At 42.3% G+C, this 15219-nt stretch overlaps 1 protein-coding gene and 1 pseudogene across 1 annotated transcript in view; both read left to right on the forward strand.

Annotated features, from left to right (window-relative positions):
- The window catches only part of LOC133070625 (core histone macro-H2A.2), a 53222-nt gene that overhangs the window by 23965 nt on the left and 14038 nt on the right, over nucleotides 1–15219 (forward strand). The window contains exons 3-4 of the mRNA XM_061163013.1: nucleotides 12810–12916; nucleotides 14170–14367. Of these exons, the coding sequence (XP_061018996.1) occupies nucleotides 12810–12916; nucleotides 14170–14367 (305 nt within the window). The remainder of the gene's footprint in view (nucleotides 1–12809; nucleotides 12917–14169; nucleotides 14368–15219) is intronic.
- On the forward strand, nucleotides 3346–4038 carry LOC133070563 (HIG1 domain family member 1A, mitochondrial-like; annotated as a pseudogene).

Here is a 15219-nt window from a genome sequence, read left to right on the forward strand (position 1 = left end):
TTTAGTGAAAGATGACATTCTTGTTGTGTGTGGTCTCTATCTATTTGAGGACTTTATATTTAGCTTTTTTGTTGTGGCTCTCTTATGTCTTAAACAGAAACCAAACTTCACAGTATCAAAGCATATATACATATATAAAATATATAAGTATAAAAATAGGTATGAAGAAATGTGATTAGTTCCTTGAGAGGTCATTTTAGCCATGAGCAACAATATCCCTGACTTTGCCCAAAGTTAACAGATTCTCCAGATACCAGGGTTAAATCCTGGTTAAGTCCATAGGGTTACAGAACAAACCTCCCCAAACTGTCTACCCGGGAAGCCGAGCTCCCTACAGCGGCAGCATGACCCAGCTTCTGTCACCAGATCCCTCTTTCCCTCCTGCTTCCCCTTCAAAAGGAGCCTCTTCCTTCTCTTTATCTACTCAGTCCTGTTCTGCCCTCTTGGTCCCCACTGCTCACCAAGGAACACTTACTGGCAGGAGGTTTGCTGTGATCCACCCATGGAAACTTCCTCCCCCTGGAGCTTCCATCAGGCAGACCTTGGCGTCTTGAGTCTTTATCTTCTCATGAAAAGAAACGCTGGTTCCTGAGCTGGACGTGTTTTGGGAGGATCCTTTAGGAGGTTGGAGAGAAGGGCAGGAGGGATCTGAAAGGCAAATCAATCAAGTGTGATACAGCAGTGCTTCTCAAAGTGGGGGTCACTCTGGGAATCTTGTGGACAAGGTCAGGGGTAAGGCCTGAGACTCTGCATTTCTGACACGCTACAATGATGCTGATGCTGCTGGTCTGGGGACCACTCAGAGGAGTGATTTTAGCCAGTCTTTCAGCAGCATGAATGCTTGTTTAAATGCAGGTTCCCGGCTGCACAGCCCGCACCCCCAGGGGTCTGATTCACTGGATCTGGAGTGGGACCCAGGAATTTGATAGGAAAAAATCTCCTGACTCAGAGGGAGAGGAGGGACTTTGAAAGTGCTGACTGAAGCTTTAAAACAACCTGTCAGGTCCGTATCACCCACTGATGCGGGAAGACCCTGAGTAACCCAGAGATGCCATAGCCTCCAAGCAGGGAGCCAGGGTTCCCTGAGGTTCTTCAATCCCAAGCCATGCATTTTCTACTTCAATACACTGCCCCATTGCAATGTTTGTATAATCAAAATAATTAGTACTTCCAGCGCCTCCATGTAGCCAAAGACTAAACTGTGCATAACAGAACAAAATTTGGCCTTTTCAATCACCAGTGACTCTCTTCTTTGGTTCACATGTGTTTGATGAGAAAGCTTATGTTTTCCTCTCCACTCATTCAACAAATATTGGCCAAGCTTCTACCTGTCAGTGCACACAGTAAGTCCTTAGACTTTTTCCTGGTAATAGCATTGGGCTGTTCATATGATTTTTCATTTATTTTGGCTTACAGCCACGAGACCCCATAGCAATGCATATTATAGCCTGAATGTCACACTCTGGACTTTGAGACAGCACATCCATGAAGAATGATGGTGTCTCAGAATATCACCCATTTTCTCATAGCCCTTCATTCACTCAACAGACATTTATTGAGCACCTTCTATATGCCAGGTGTGGTTCTAGATGCTGAAGATACAGCAGAGACCAAGGCAGACAGGAGTCCCTGCCTTGGAGCAGAGTGCATTCTGGAGAGAGAAACGGTCAACAAATGAGTGAGGTGCATGTGCTCTATTAGATGGTGATACATGCTCCAGGATGAATGAAGCAGTAAAGGAGTGAGGCTGTTCCAGGAAGCTGGGAGCTGAAGGGAGACCCACTGAGGAGCTGGCACCTGAAGGAGGCCAGGAAGGGGTGTGTGGGGTGGGCCCTCGGGGCAGGGGGAAGCAGGTCCTGGGAGTGTCTAAGATGAAGCAGTGTGGACAGAAGGCTGGGACTGCGGGAGGGGCTTGAAGGGTAAAAGAGGCCCGAGGGACAGTAGCTGGCCGGGGAAGAAGAGCTTGTCATGAAGGGTTTGAGCAGAGGTGGAGGGATCTGACCTTGCAGGCAGAGGAATATAAGGCCAAAGCAGGGAAAATGGAAGGAAGTTAGTTAGTTGCAGAGATCCAGGTTAGAGATGCGAGGCTGGGGAGCGGCCGGTGAAGCTTCTAAAGAGGGGTCAGAGTACTAAGGGATTTTGAAGGCAGAGTCAACAGGATCTGCTGACAGGTTGGACATGAAGTGTGAGAGACAGGAGGAGGAGCACCCGGAAGGATGGTGTTTCCAGTAACACTCCTTCCCAGGGCCAGCCTCCAGCCATCCTGGGTCAAATGGAGAAGATGAAGCGGGTCTTCTGGCTTCTCTGTGTCCTTTCCATCCCTTCCTTTTGTGCTTTTTTCCTCCTCTCCAAGCTCAGGCTGGAGTTGAGAGCAGGGGTTTAGATGTCAGTTTAAATCTGATTTCTCAATTTACCAGCTCCATTACCTTGCACTAATTCCTTAACCTCTCTGGTCTTTGGGTATTTTCAGAGCTAAGCTCCTTTAACTCTATTAATGAGCCACAATATATGTAAAATGTCTGATGCATAGGATGCACTCAATTAATGCTTATCCTTCTCCTTTCTCTTCTATAAAGAGCTGATGAAATCATTCAGGGTAAAGTGTAATGAATAATTCCATAAAGGTGGTTTATTTGGGGGCTGTATTGCATTTTAATGAGAAGGAGTGTAAGCCAAAGGAATGAATCATTACTGCAAGCCATTGGTGAATAAGTAAAAGGAGGATTTCTGTTGGCTGTTGTTTTGTTTTGTTTGGGAGAGGGGCATGAATTGACTTTGTTTAGAAAGGAGTTGAAAGTGTGAGAGTCTCCCGTCACCCTTGAAACGACCTTCAAAGTTCATGACAATACTGACTGAGTTTCTCCTTTGGATCAGGCCTTGAAAATACAAAGGAAAACAGACAGATGTGGTCCTGGGTTTACGTTCTAGCAGGGCCAACCAAATAAACACAACAAAAAAGGGACTTCTCTCGTGGTCCAGTGGTTAAGACTCTACACTCCCAATGCAGAGGGCTCGAGTTCAATTCCTAGTCAGGGAACTAGATCCCACATGCCTCAACTAAAGATCCCGCATATTGCAACTAAGACCTGGTGCGGCTAAAACAACAAAAACAAAAAACAACACATTAAGATGACATGCCTGTGGGCAGGGAAGCTAGAGAAGCTTTGGAAAGCAGGGGGAGGCTGCCTAATATCAAGCAAGGGCTGTAAAGACCTAAATCAGGTTCTCAATCCTGGTTTTTTAACAAATTGATTGATTTAAAATCCTGATGCCTAGATCTTACTCCAAAGATTCTGGGATAATTCTGGGCATCAGAATTTTTTTAAATTTCCCCAAAAGATTCTGATGGGCAGCCGTGGTGAGTAATTAGTAGGAGCTGGATAGACTCAGATGGGTTGATTATGAGGATGGGAAGAAATGAGAGGGAAAATCGAAGTTTAGAGGAAGTATATGGCCCCTTGCAGGACCTAGAGGCATTTCTGTGTATGTGGAGCAGAGCCGGGGAATGGGAAGGGTGAGGGATGAGATGGGGGAACAGGGGACAGGGCTTTTAGGCCACATGACAATGTGCACATTTTGCACACTCATGCCCCGGAAAGGCATTGAAGGCAGGAGGTGGCATACTGGGGCCCTTCAATATCCATAATATTGGATATTTGGATTGGAATATTGGATATTGGAATATTGGAAAAAGAATGTACAAGAAGCTGATAGGAACCTGAAACATCTTGTAGTTGTCTGAAGATTCTTCCATCACTACGTCAAGTAACACAGATGTTTCTCTTTCTTCATTTTATGAAGATCAGGGATCTAAACTTACCCTAAAAGCTAGAGGCACCATTTGTCCCCACTGGAATGGCAGGTTTTGCACCAGTTGTTGCATATGGATTATACAGATTGGAAAGCAGGGGAAATACTAAAATGTCTGTTCACCTGATCCACATGCGTGTGGCCATCCAAGACTTTGTTGTGGGGGCAATGACTCTTGGTATGTGCTGTTCCCTGTATCAAGAATTCTGGGCAGAATCTAAACCTTAGAAAAGGAGATGCCGTCTTGGTCTTGTTGGTGGTGCTTGCTTTAGTTAGATATCTCATATTGAGGTTATATGTTTATATTGAAAATAAATTGTTTGGGTCAGACAAGAACATGGTAATTTGAATATTGGCTTCCTTTCTTGCAGGCTTGATTTGTCTGGTGACCAAGTTACTGGTGACTAGTTCCCTAGCTAGGTCATTCAGGGGAGTCAGATCAGCACAAAAGAAACACGTCACTTTTAAATACACTTGATAGCAGTACCTGTCCACCTTCTTAAACTCTTCTGTTGAAATTAGTTCTAAAGAAGACAACATGCCAATCCTGAAAATGCTCCCAGTTGCTGCAGAATATCATATGCTTTTGATGTAATGAAGTAATCCTATTTACCCCAGTTAATTTAACTTTCTGACTGCCTTGTAGACTGAGTACTGTTTTTTTTTGTTGTTTTGGTTTGGTTTTTTTTTTTTGAGTACTGTTTTAAGGGCTGGTTGGCTCTTGAGGAACCCTTTCAGAACAGTGCATGGAGTACATTATAAACCTCCCTGCAAGTCTATGTTTTTAAACCAAACCTAAAAAGCTGGTAACAGAGCCACTTTGAAATAGTATTTATTTTAGAATCATAGTTGTAAACATGAGAATAATTTAAATTGTAGATCCCTTTTAGCTCTTTTGTAATTGCAGAATTATATCTTGCTGCTGTTATATTAGAATAATTTTAACTGTTATTTTGAAACAAATGTGTATTTTAAGTGCTAATGCAATGGTAAATGAAAAACACTTTTTAAATGTGTGCAGTATGTTTATTTTCTCCAAAAGAACCACCAAATAAAATGCCTATAATGGAAGTGATTGAGGAGCAAGCTGGTTTGGTCAGACATTATACGAACTTTGGTATATCACAGAATGCTTTTCTGTACTTGTGAAATTCTCTTGTCTAACTTGAATTTACATTCCATGGTGATAACATGGTAAATGTAGTGTTATTAAGTAAATGAACACACACACACACAAAGAATGTACAGCAGTAATTAACACACGTTGTAAATCAACTATACTTCAATAAAAAATTTTTTAAAGAAAAAGAAAAGGGTTTTTAAAATAGCATGTAAATTGGTGGGAATGTAAATTGATACAGCCACTATGAAGAACAGTATGAAGATACTTAACTAGTAATAAAACTACCATATGACCCAGCAATCCCACTTCTGGGCATATACCCTGAAAAAAACTATATTTGAAAAATAAACATGTACCCCAATGTTCATTGCAGTACTATTTACAATAGCCAGGACATGGAAGCAACCTAGATGTCCATCGGCAGATGAATGGATATAGAAGTTGTGGTACATATATACAATGGAATGTTATTTGGCCATAAAAAAGAACAAATTGGAGTCAGTTCCAGTGAAGCAGATGAACCCAGAGCCTGTTATACAGAGTGAAGTAAGTCAGAAGAGAAAAACAAATATTGTATATTAACACATATATCTGAAATCTAGAAAAAGGAGCTGATGAACCTATTTACAGGGCAGGAATGGAGACACAGACGTAGAGAACAGACTTTGGACACAGCAAGGGAAGCAGAGGGTGGGATGAACTAAGATAGTAGCACTGACATATATACATTACCATGTGTGAGATAGATAGTTAGTGGGAAGTTGCTGTTAGCGCAGGGGACTCAGCCTGGTGCTCTGTGACAACCTAGATGCGTGGGATGGGGGTGGTGGTGGGAGGGAGGTTCAAGAGGGAAGAGACGTGTATACCTATGGCTGATTTATGTTGATGTATGGCAAAAACTAACATAATCTTGTAACGCAAGTATCCTCCAATTAAAAATAAACTTTTTAAAAATAGCATGTAAAAATGCAAAGTCATATTTCACAAATCTTTGAAATTCATGAACCATTCTTTCTATTAAGTTAAATTATACCAAGAAATTATCTGTATTTTAAAGTCCATTTTAATTTTTCCTGGAGCAGATCCCCCAATTTAATAAAATCTATTAAAAATTTAAATATTTAACAAATAAAAATAAAATCTACACCACATGGGAAAAAAACAAAAGAGTAGGTGCTACTTAGCCAAAAAGAAGGTTGCACAAATTTTCAGGTGCTTGGGGAAAAATAGTAGTTGGCCTTCCCCAATTTCTCTGAAGTGGCTGCCTGGCCAACCCCAGGTTCACACATCATTATGAGTTTAGAGCCATATGCCATTTCTGGTCCCAACCTATGGGGGAGGTTGAACACTCTGGCAGCAAGTGCACGTTGGACTGCTTATCTAGAAGGTCCCTTCCACCAGAAACACCCACTAGCCTCTGAGAACGGACATCACATTCATAGTTCAGTTTATCAATCTGTACATCTCTGATGTAAGTGAGGAAAATGGACTGAAAAAGCAAGCCCAAATTCTGGAAAAGAATTTTGTATCCATCAACAATAGTTATCATGTAAATCTAAGGTATTGAGAATGAGTAATTTATAATCATCTTATGGTGAGAAAATATTCTGTAATATATTTTTAATTGACTGGACAAATAGGCCTTAAAACAGGGTTGAGTGACTTCCCTGGCAGTTCAGTAGTTAAGACTTCATGCTTTCACTGCAGAGAGCATGGGTTCGATCCCTGGTCGGAGAACTAAGATCCCACATGCCACTCAGCATGGACAAAAAAAAAAAAAAAAACAAGGTTGAATTTGAGGGAACTTCATGTAACCGAGAAACCTATCATTTACACATCATTTCCAGACAATTGGGTTTATCCATTTAACACCAATGGGTGAATTTAGTTCATAGCAGGAGAGATAAGAAAGCCTTCCTCAGTGATCAGTGCAAAGAAATAGAGGATAACAATGGGATGGGAAAGAAAAATTTCTCTTCAAGAAAATTAGAGATACCAAGGGAACATTTCATGCAAAGATGCGCACATTAAAGGACAGAAAATGTATGGACCTAACAGAAGTAGAAGGTATTAAGAATACATGGAAGAACTATACAAAAAAGATCTTCATGACCCAGATAATCATGATGGTATGATTACTCTCCTAGAGCCAGACATCCTGGAATGCGAGGTCAAGTGGGCCTTAGGAAGCATCACTACGAACAAAGCTAGTGGAGGTGATGGAATCACAGTTGAGCTATTTCAAATCCTAAACAATGATGCTGTTAACAGGCTTCACTCAATATGCCAGTAAATTTGGAAAACTCAGCAGTGGCCACAGGACTGGAAAAGGTCAGTTTTCAACCCAATCCCAAAGAACGGCAATGCCAAAGAATGTTCAAACTACCACACAATTGCACTCACACACTAGCAAAGTAATGCTCAAAATTCTCCAAGTCAGGCTTCAACAGTACATGAACCGAGAACTTCCAGATGTTCAAGCTGCGTTTAGAAAAGGCAGAGGAACCAGAGATCAAATTGCCAAAATCCGTTGGATCATAGAAAAAGCATGAGAATTCAAGAAAAACATCTGCTTTATTGACTACACCAAAGTCTTTTTGTGGATCACAACAAACTGTGGAAAATTCTGAAGGAGATGGGACTACCAGACCACCTGACCTGCCTCCTGAGAAATCTGTATGCAGGTCAAGAAGCAACAGTTAGAACCAGACATGGAACAAGGGACTGGTTCCAAATTGGGAAAGGAGTACATCAAGGCATATTGTCACCCTGCTTATTTAACTTACATGCAGAGTACATCATGCGAAGTGCCAGGCTGGATGAAGCACAAGCTGGAATCAAGATTGCTGGGAGAAATACCAATTACCTCAGATACACAGATGACACCACCCTTATAGCAGAAAGCGAAGGACTAAAGAGCCTCTTGATGAAAGTGAAAGAGGAGAGTGAAACAGCTGGTTTAAACTCAACATCCAAAAAACGAAGATCCTGGCATCAGGTCCCATCACTTCATGGCAAATAGATGGGGAAACAATGGAAACAGTGAGAGACTTTATTTTCTTGGGCTCCAAAATCACTGCAGATAGTGACTGGAGCCATGAAATTAAAAGACGCTTGCTCCTGGGAAGAAAAGCTATGACCAACCTAGACAGCATATTAACAAACAGAGACATTACTTTGCCAACAAAGGTCCATCTGGTCAAAGCTATGGTTTTTCCAGTAGTCATGTATGGATGTGAGTTGGACTATAAAGAAAGCTGAGCACCAAAAAATTGATGCTTTTGAACTGTGGTGTTGGAGAAGACTCTTGAGAGTCCCTTGGACTGCAAGATCGAGCCGTCAATCCTAAAGGAAATCAGTCCTGAATATTTATTGGAAGGACTGATGCTGAAGCAGAAGCTCCAATACTTTGGCCACCTGATGCGAAGAACTGACTCATTAGAAAAGACCCTGATAATGGAAAAGACTGAAGGCAGCAGGAGAAGGGGATGACAGAGGATGAGGTGGTTGGATGGCGTCACTGACTCAATGGACTTGAGTTTGCGCAAGCTCCGGGTGATGGTGATGGACAGGAAAGCCTGGCGTGCTGCAGTCCATGGGATCGCAAAGAGTCGGACACAACCGAGTGACTGAATTGAACTGAACTGATTTAGCACCAAACTTTTTTTTTTAATTTAATGATTTTTTAGTTTTTACATTTGGATTTTGAAAAGATCACTGTGGCAGCCAGGATCACACCTGTGGTTGTGCAGGTTGTACACTGCACAAGGACACACATTTAAGGTGGTAGCATTCACATCATAGACCTCAAAGAACTGTAACTTATTATGAACAATTCCAGCAGATGGCAGTAAAGGGTCTTGTCCTAATAAAATCAGGGAAGTCAAGCATCTTGAGGAAGGGGCATCTTTTTCTAGTTTGCACAAAGACGCCATCGGCCATTGGTGGACTTTTGGACATGGGTCTAGACGAAGAGAAAACTGGGGACAGAAAAACCACTCAGACAGCCACTACAATTATCGGGGCTGGAAGAGAAGAGAACTTTAACTCAGGTAATGGCAATAAGCTTGGGGAAGAGGGGCAAAGGTGTGTAAGACTGATGAGGCCAAGTGAAGAGAGGAAGGAGAGGTAGGGATGGAGAATGACTCCAGGTCTGTGTGGATGGAACTGCTAGTCCCAGGGGTGATGGGAAGAGCCTGTTTCTGGGAATGATTTAGATTTGGGGATGCAGTGAGTTGGATTTACCTGCAGAACAGCCAGGTGGCATCATGGCAGGGCTGGAGGTACAGAGCTGGTGATATGAGAAGAAGGATGGAAGTGGGCGCTGTGACTGAATGAGGTTTCCCCAGAAGACTGCGCAGGCTGAGCAGAGCAGAGCACCCAGACTGAGCCCAGGGACACCGCCACTTCGTGGGCAGGCGGACAGACGTGCAGAGGCGAGGGCAGGAGATAGTCCTGTGTTCCGTCTCAGATGTACTGTGGTATCTCCCATCTCCTGTGAGCTGAGCTGTCCATTGTTGGTTTAGATTGTGTACAGAATGAGAGGACACAGGCTCTTCCAAGAATAATGTGCGTGATGAGCTTTCCTGCATCCTTTTTGGCTATAGAAATCATTCTTTTTACTATCGGATACTCAGTTGTATTCCAGATGGTTACTGTGACTGGAAGTGTGTCTTGCGAGAAGTGAGAGGTTTGCTGTAGAAATTTCCAGACTTTGTTGGAAGTCTCCACCACTTAACAAATTATGATCTCCCCACAAAATTTGCAGTGAAACATTGTGTGCCATATAAATTCAGTTTTCCTATTGATTGCCAGTTCACACAAGGATACTTGTGTTCCCAAGATCAATAAAATCACTCAGGAGTGTAGCAAACTTATAGTTGACATGAATATATTTGTCATAACAACATTTGAAAATATTAATAATGATTAACGTTATTTCAAATATTTAAATGGTGAAATCTGGCCCCAGGAATGTTTAGGCTAAACATCCAGCAGAGAAAAGAACTTGTAGGTCCAGATTTTCTGCTGTGTATTGTTTTTTTTCTCTTTAAAGAAAAATTGTTCTACCTCTGCTTTTGCACTAGAGCACACAATCAAGCTTTTCCTTCCTATAAATTATTTCCGAAGAGTTAGTCCAAGAGCCCGGCTGCACACGGGCCAGCTTCACCTGTGGGCCTGCATTGCGCCTCCTGACAAATTGCTGCCTTTAGCCTCTTCCTGTGGCCACGTGCAACGAGGGCAGATTTTCCTTTTGAGAATCCAGTCTTTGCATCTGTCTGTCAAGCTGAAAATAACCTGACCTTTAGGGGCTTCCTGAAGGCTGCAAGCATGGGCTGCAAGCTTCCCATTAGCCCCGCCTCTTATACCGATGGTTAATTTGATGAACCCTGGAGAGGATCCTTAGCTGCTTCCTCTAAATGCTGCTGACAGAGGCAGGACAGTTATGGTCCATGATGCTAAACGAAATTCACCTGTTCAGAAGCTTAAAACTCAGAGGCCCATTTCCACCCATCTGGACAAAGGGGTGAGTGGAGTGCTCCTTCCTCCCAGGAATGGGGCCCCTAGGATCAACAGGTATAGGAAAGTCCTTTTAATTGTGCTCAGTGGGGCGTTATACATTTCAACCTAGAGTCATAACACAAGCCTATTTGTGAAGACGTTACAATGACACCTCTTTTGATGGGTTCCCTTTTGTATCACTTGATTGACTGACTGATTTTTTGGCTGTGCTGAGTCTTCTGAGTGGGCTTTTCTCTAGTTGCGGCGAGCAGGAACTACACTTCTTGCAGCGCACGGGCTTCTCCTTGTGGTGGCTCCTCGTGTTTTGGAGCACAGGCTCTGAGGCACTCGAGCTTCAGGGTTGTAGCACATGAGCTCAGTAGTAGTGGTTCTCAGGCTCTAGAGCCCAGGCTTAAGAGTTATGGTGCACGGGCTTAGTTGCTCTGCAGCATGTGGAATCTTCCCTGACCAGGGTTCAAACCAGTGTCTCCTGAATTGGCAGAAAGATTCTTTACCACTGAGCCACCAGGGAAGCCCCACTGGGTACCCTTCTTAAAGAAAAGTTGGGCAACAATCTGAAGGCAGCAAACCAGATATCTAATATGGCATTCATTCCAAATGCTCTTGTGTTCCAGTCCCAACAAGCCTGTTCATATTTTTCAAACTGCAGTGCCTCAATCTTTGATTCAGAAAATGCCATGACTGTGTAAATGAATTGTTGGTAAACACCATATTCCTTGCTTAATAACCTGGAAAAGATGTTGTGAGAATGAATTTGCAGTGATTTAGCGCTTTTCATTATGGAAATGCCATATAAATATTTAACTCTAATGCTTATTTTATTCTAATTTTTTGTTAATCACATTTACTTAGTTAATATGGCATATTTATGCCAAGTTTTTATTTTATTGCCATAGATTTTATGAATGATGGCAATTGCATGTGTTGTTCTATTTGAAATTAGGTTGATTGTATAAACTCATGCAAAATCGTCTGTTAATTTTAGGGCTTAGTATATATGCCATTGTACCAGCAAATCCCCTCAACACACACGCGTACACACACACACCTGCACACATACATACATATAACACATTCATGCACATACAGTTACCCCCACCCCCACATATAACACATTGGCACTTTGCCTCTTCCTCTAGGGAAGGAATTCTTTCTAGGAAAGGAATTTTTTTACATGCTCATTCATACTTTTGAAGGCAGACAAATTTGATTTAGCAAAACATTCTTCTAAAATTGAGAGAGAATGAAAAAAATAAATAAAACAAATGTGGAAGGAGAAAGCATTCAGGAGTATAAACCAATTCTATGGATTTTTAAAAAAAAATTTGACCCCCAAATTTTGATAGTATGTGAAATACTTTTGGGAATATTATTTTCTTTAGACTTTTTCATATTTTTCAAATGATATGTTTGCTAAAGTCAGAGCCATGGTTAGGTCCTGAGGGATATGTGAAAAATCCCTGGGGCCCAACAAACCTCCCTTCCTAGGTCTCAAAGGTATTCCCGGTAGGAATTCACCTTTTGGGTTGAGCAGTTCCTCACCCGCTGAGTATAAATCAGTTCTTTCTATCCACTTTCCTTTAGGACATAAGGGACCAGGGGCATCAAGTGAAGAGGAAGGAGATTCTGAAAGGGGTCTCAGCTCTCCTCAGAAATGGCCGCACACTGAAAGAAACTTGGGTTTTACGTTAGCGTCATGCTTTAATAAGGGTTAACTTCTGCTGAATGTGGCTTAAACAGGAGAGTTTCTTCTTCTTTCATACAGAAGAAGTCTATGGAAGACAAGGAGGCTCCGTAATCATAAGAGATTCTGGTTCCTTCTACCTTGTTGCTCTGTCACCCACAACTTCTTACTCTTGGACAAAGGTGGCTGCTCAAATTCCAGCCATCGTGTCCTCAGTCTGCCAATAAAGAGGGAAGAAGAGCACTGTCCTTGCATTGACAGATACTTCCCAGAAGTACCATACAACACGACTGCTTGCCTCTCATTGGACAGATCTTTGTCACATGACCACATTTATCAACAAGGGAGGTTGGGGAATAGTGTCTTCATTCCTGTAATTATGGGCTCAGCAAAAAATCAGAGGTCTATCTGCTAAGAAAGATGGGGGAGAATTAATGTCAAGGGACAATCTAGAAGACTTTGTCACTGGATCATATATCCGGTCTTGCTAAAATATCTTACATGTCTGTGACCTGAGTACTCTTCAGTTTTCTGGATTTCTTTCCAGGCCCAGACATAAAAATCGCAAATGAGTAAAAGTGATCAAACTCAAAGACCATTTCCAAAGAAAAGCTTGGAAAGCTGTGACCCCTTTCTAGATTGCCTATTAACCCTCCCTTGAAATTTCAGCGGAAATTCTAGAATTGGCTGGGAATGCAGCAAGGGACAACAAGAAGGCCCGGATAGCCCCAAGACACATCCTGCTGGCTGTTGCCAATGACGAGGAGCTCAACCAGGTACGTCTGAAACATTGACACCAGCCACCAAATGGGTTTGCCAAACACATTATTGCTTCTGGACCCAGCTGGTTAGAAATCCTTCCTGCTGTAGTGCCCAGTCACATTTACACTGAAACATTCAGATAGTATAGGATTGAGATTCAAAATAAAATTGTCTCTGGAATAGACTCCATTATACATTCTGAATCTTGCCAGAGCTTCGCTTCCTCTTTAAAAGCAAGCTCTGCATGTTGCTAGAGGAGATGCAGTACACACGTGTTCTCTTTACAGGTTCTTCACCTAAACTTTGTTGATGGTTTATTCTGATGAGGGCAGAAATGTCCTTCTTTCTATATCAAAACTAATCCTTTATACTTTAAAACTGATTCCAAAATCAAGTAAATTCCCACCCTCATCCCCCAACCAAAGATGTGTGAGGTAGCCGGTGGATAGTATAAGAACTTTCATTTATATTTATTTTCTGGTCTTATCTTTTCAACCTGTTTGTGGCTAAGAATCAGTTCCTGTTTCCAATCCAACATGAACTGATATTTTCCTAAAATAAAAAGTAATTACTAGAAAAATTAAGACAAAAATACACAAACTACCAGCCACAATTTTGTTGTTACTAGATCTAATAGATATAAAATAACTCTATCAACTTATTAGACACTTCCTCATGATTTCTGTACTGCTTTTGCCACAGATGGGTAACTAATAGCTTGTGGATGGGCCCTGGTTGCAGACCACACTTGGAGTAGCGCTGCTATAGAATGTGCAGAATGTATTAGTGTGGTAGTTCATGTTGATTAGTTAGAGTAAACAGATATCCATTGGGAGGTGCATGGTCAAACATATTTTACTGATGGAATGCATGATCAAAGGAGTGAGGAAGGTTGTTAACTGAGTCTAGCCCTTGCATTAACCTTTGAACCCCACTTTGTCAAGCTGTGCTCCTATGTCTGAAGCTCTTTATCCTCTGTTATGTCTGGAATTTCCGAGCTCTGGGCAATATCCCTGGTTCCACCCTGTCTATGCTTTCATTTCACTTTGCTTGTTTTGTTTTCTGTACAAAATTGTGGATTGCCTTGATACCTACAGAGAAAAGCCCTACCCGTGAGGCAGGGAAAACCAGTTAAATCGTGTATCGTGCACTTTCTTTGGAAAGCAGAGACCAGATTTAACACTTTCTTTGCCAACAGTTAGAATCGTTTTAAATCCAGAACCAACGTGCTCTTTGCTGTCTGAGCTCACACATCGTCTCTCTTCAGCTGCTAAAAGGAGTGACCATCGCCAGCGGAGGCGTCCTGCCCAGAATCCACCCTGAACTGCTGGCCAAAAAGCGAGGGACCAAAGGCAAGTCAGAAACTATCCTCTCCCCTCCCCCAGAGAAAAGAGGAAGGAAGGCCGCGTCAGGAAAGAAGGGGGGAAAGAAATCAAAGGCTGCCAAACCACGGACATCCAAAAAGGTAAGCCTACTGGTATCTGTGAGCCCCGGACACTCACAGAACAGGAGGGAAATTGAACCCTCCAAAGAGGAGGATGTGGCCAGCATCCCCAAAGGACTTGAGACTTGCCTCAGCTTGGTACCAGGGGTGGGTGGGGGGAAGAAATGATAGGAATGTCTGTGAAAAAGAATAAAGGTAGGAAGTTCTTGGCAGCCCAGTGGTTAAGACTTCACCTTCCACTGCAGGGGAGTATGGGTTTGACCCATCCCTGGCCGGGAAGCTAAGATCCCACATGCCTGGAAGCCAAAAAACCAAAACGTAAAAGCAGAAGCAATATTGTAACAAATTCAATAAAGAATTTAAAAATTAGCTACATCCAAAAAATCTTAAAAAAAAAAAAAAAGAGTCTTTGAGACCAGCTTAGATAATCATGCAGGGTCTACTGGAGATTTCCAACCCCCAAACATGGTGGTTTTCACGTTTCCAGACCCCTTCCACTGCCCCCACCAAAATCTTCAGTGAGAGATGCTGGCCTGGCACCCTACTTCCCACCTCCCCCATGTGGCATACTGACACATCTCTAGCCTTCCACAGAGAGTCATCCAAGTTCAGCCACTGGCATTTCAGGTGTTTGGATAACCTGATATGCTAAGTAGCTATAACTCAGAGATACCATTTGTGGAGTCATATTTTTCATATGCTGCCCAGTACAGCAACTACTAGCAACATATGGCTATTTAAATTTGTATTTAAATTAATTAAAATGAAATAAACCTCAGTCCCTTGGTTGTTCCAGCCACATTTCACATGCTTGACAGTACCGAGCAGCACAAAGGTAGAACATTCCCATGAGGGAAGGAAGTTCTGTTGGAC

The sequence above is a fragment of the Dama dama genome, chromosome 15 (genome assembly GCF_033118175.1).
Source record: "Dama dama isolate Ldn47 chromosome 15, ASM3311817v1, whole genome shotgun sequence".
NCBI classification, from domain to species: Eukaryota; Metazoa; Chordata; class Mammalia; order Artiodactyla; family Cervidae; genus Dama; species Dama dama.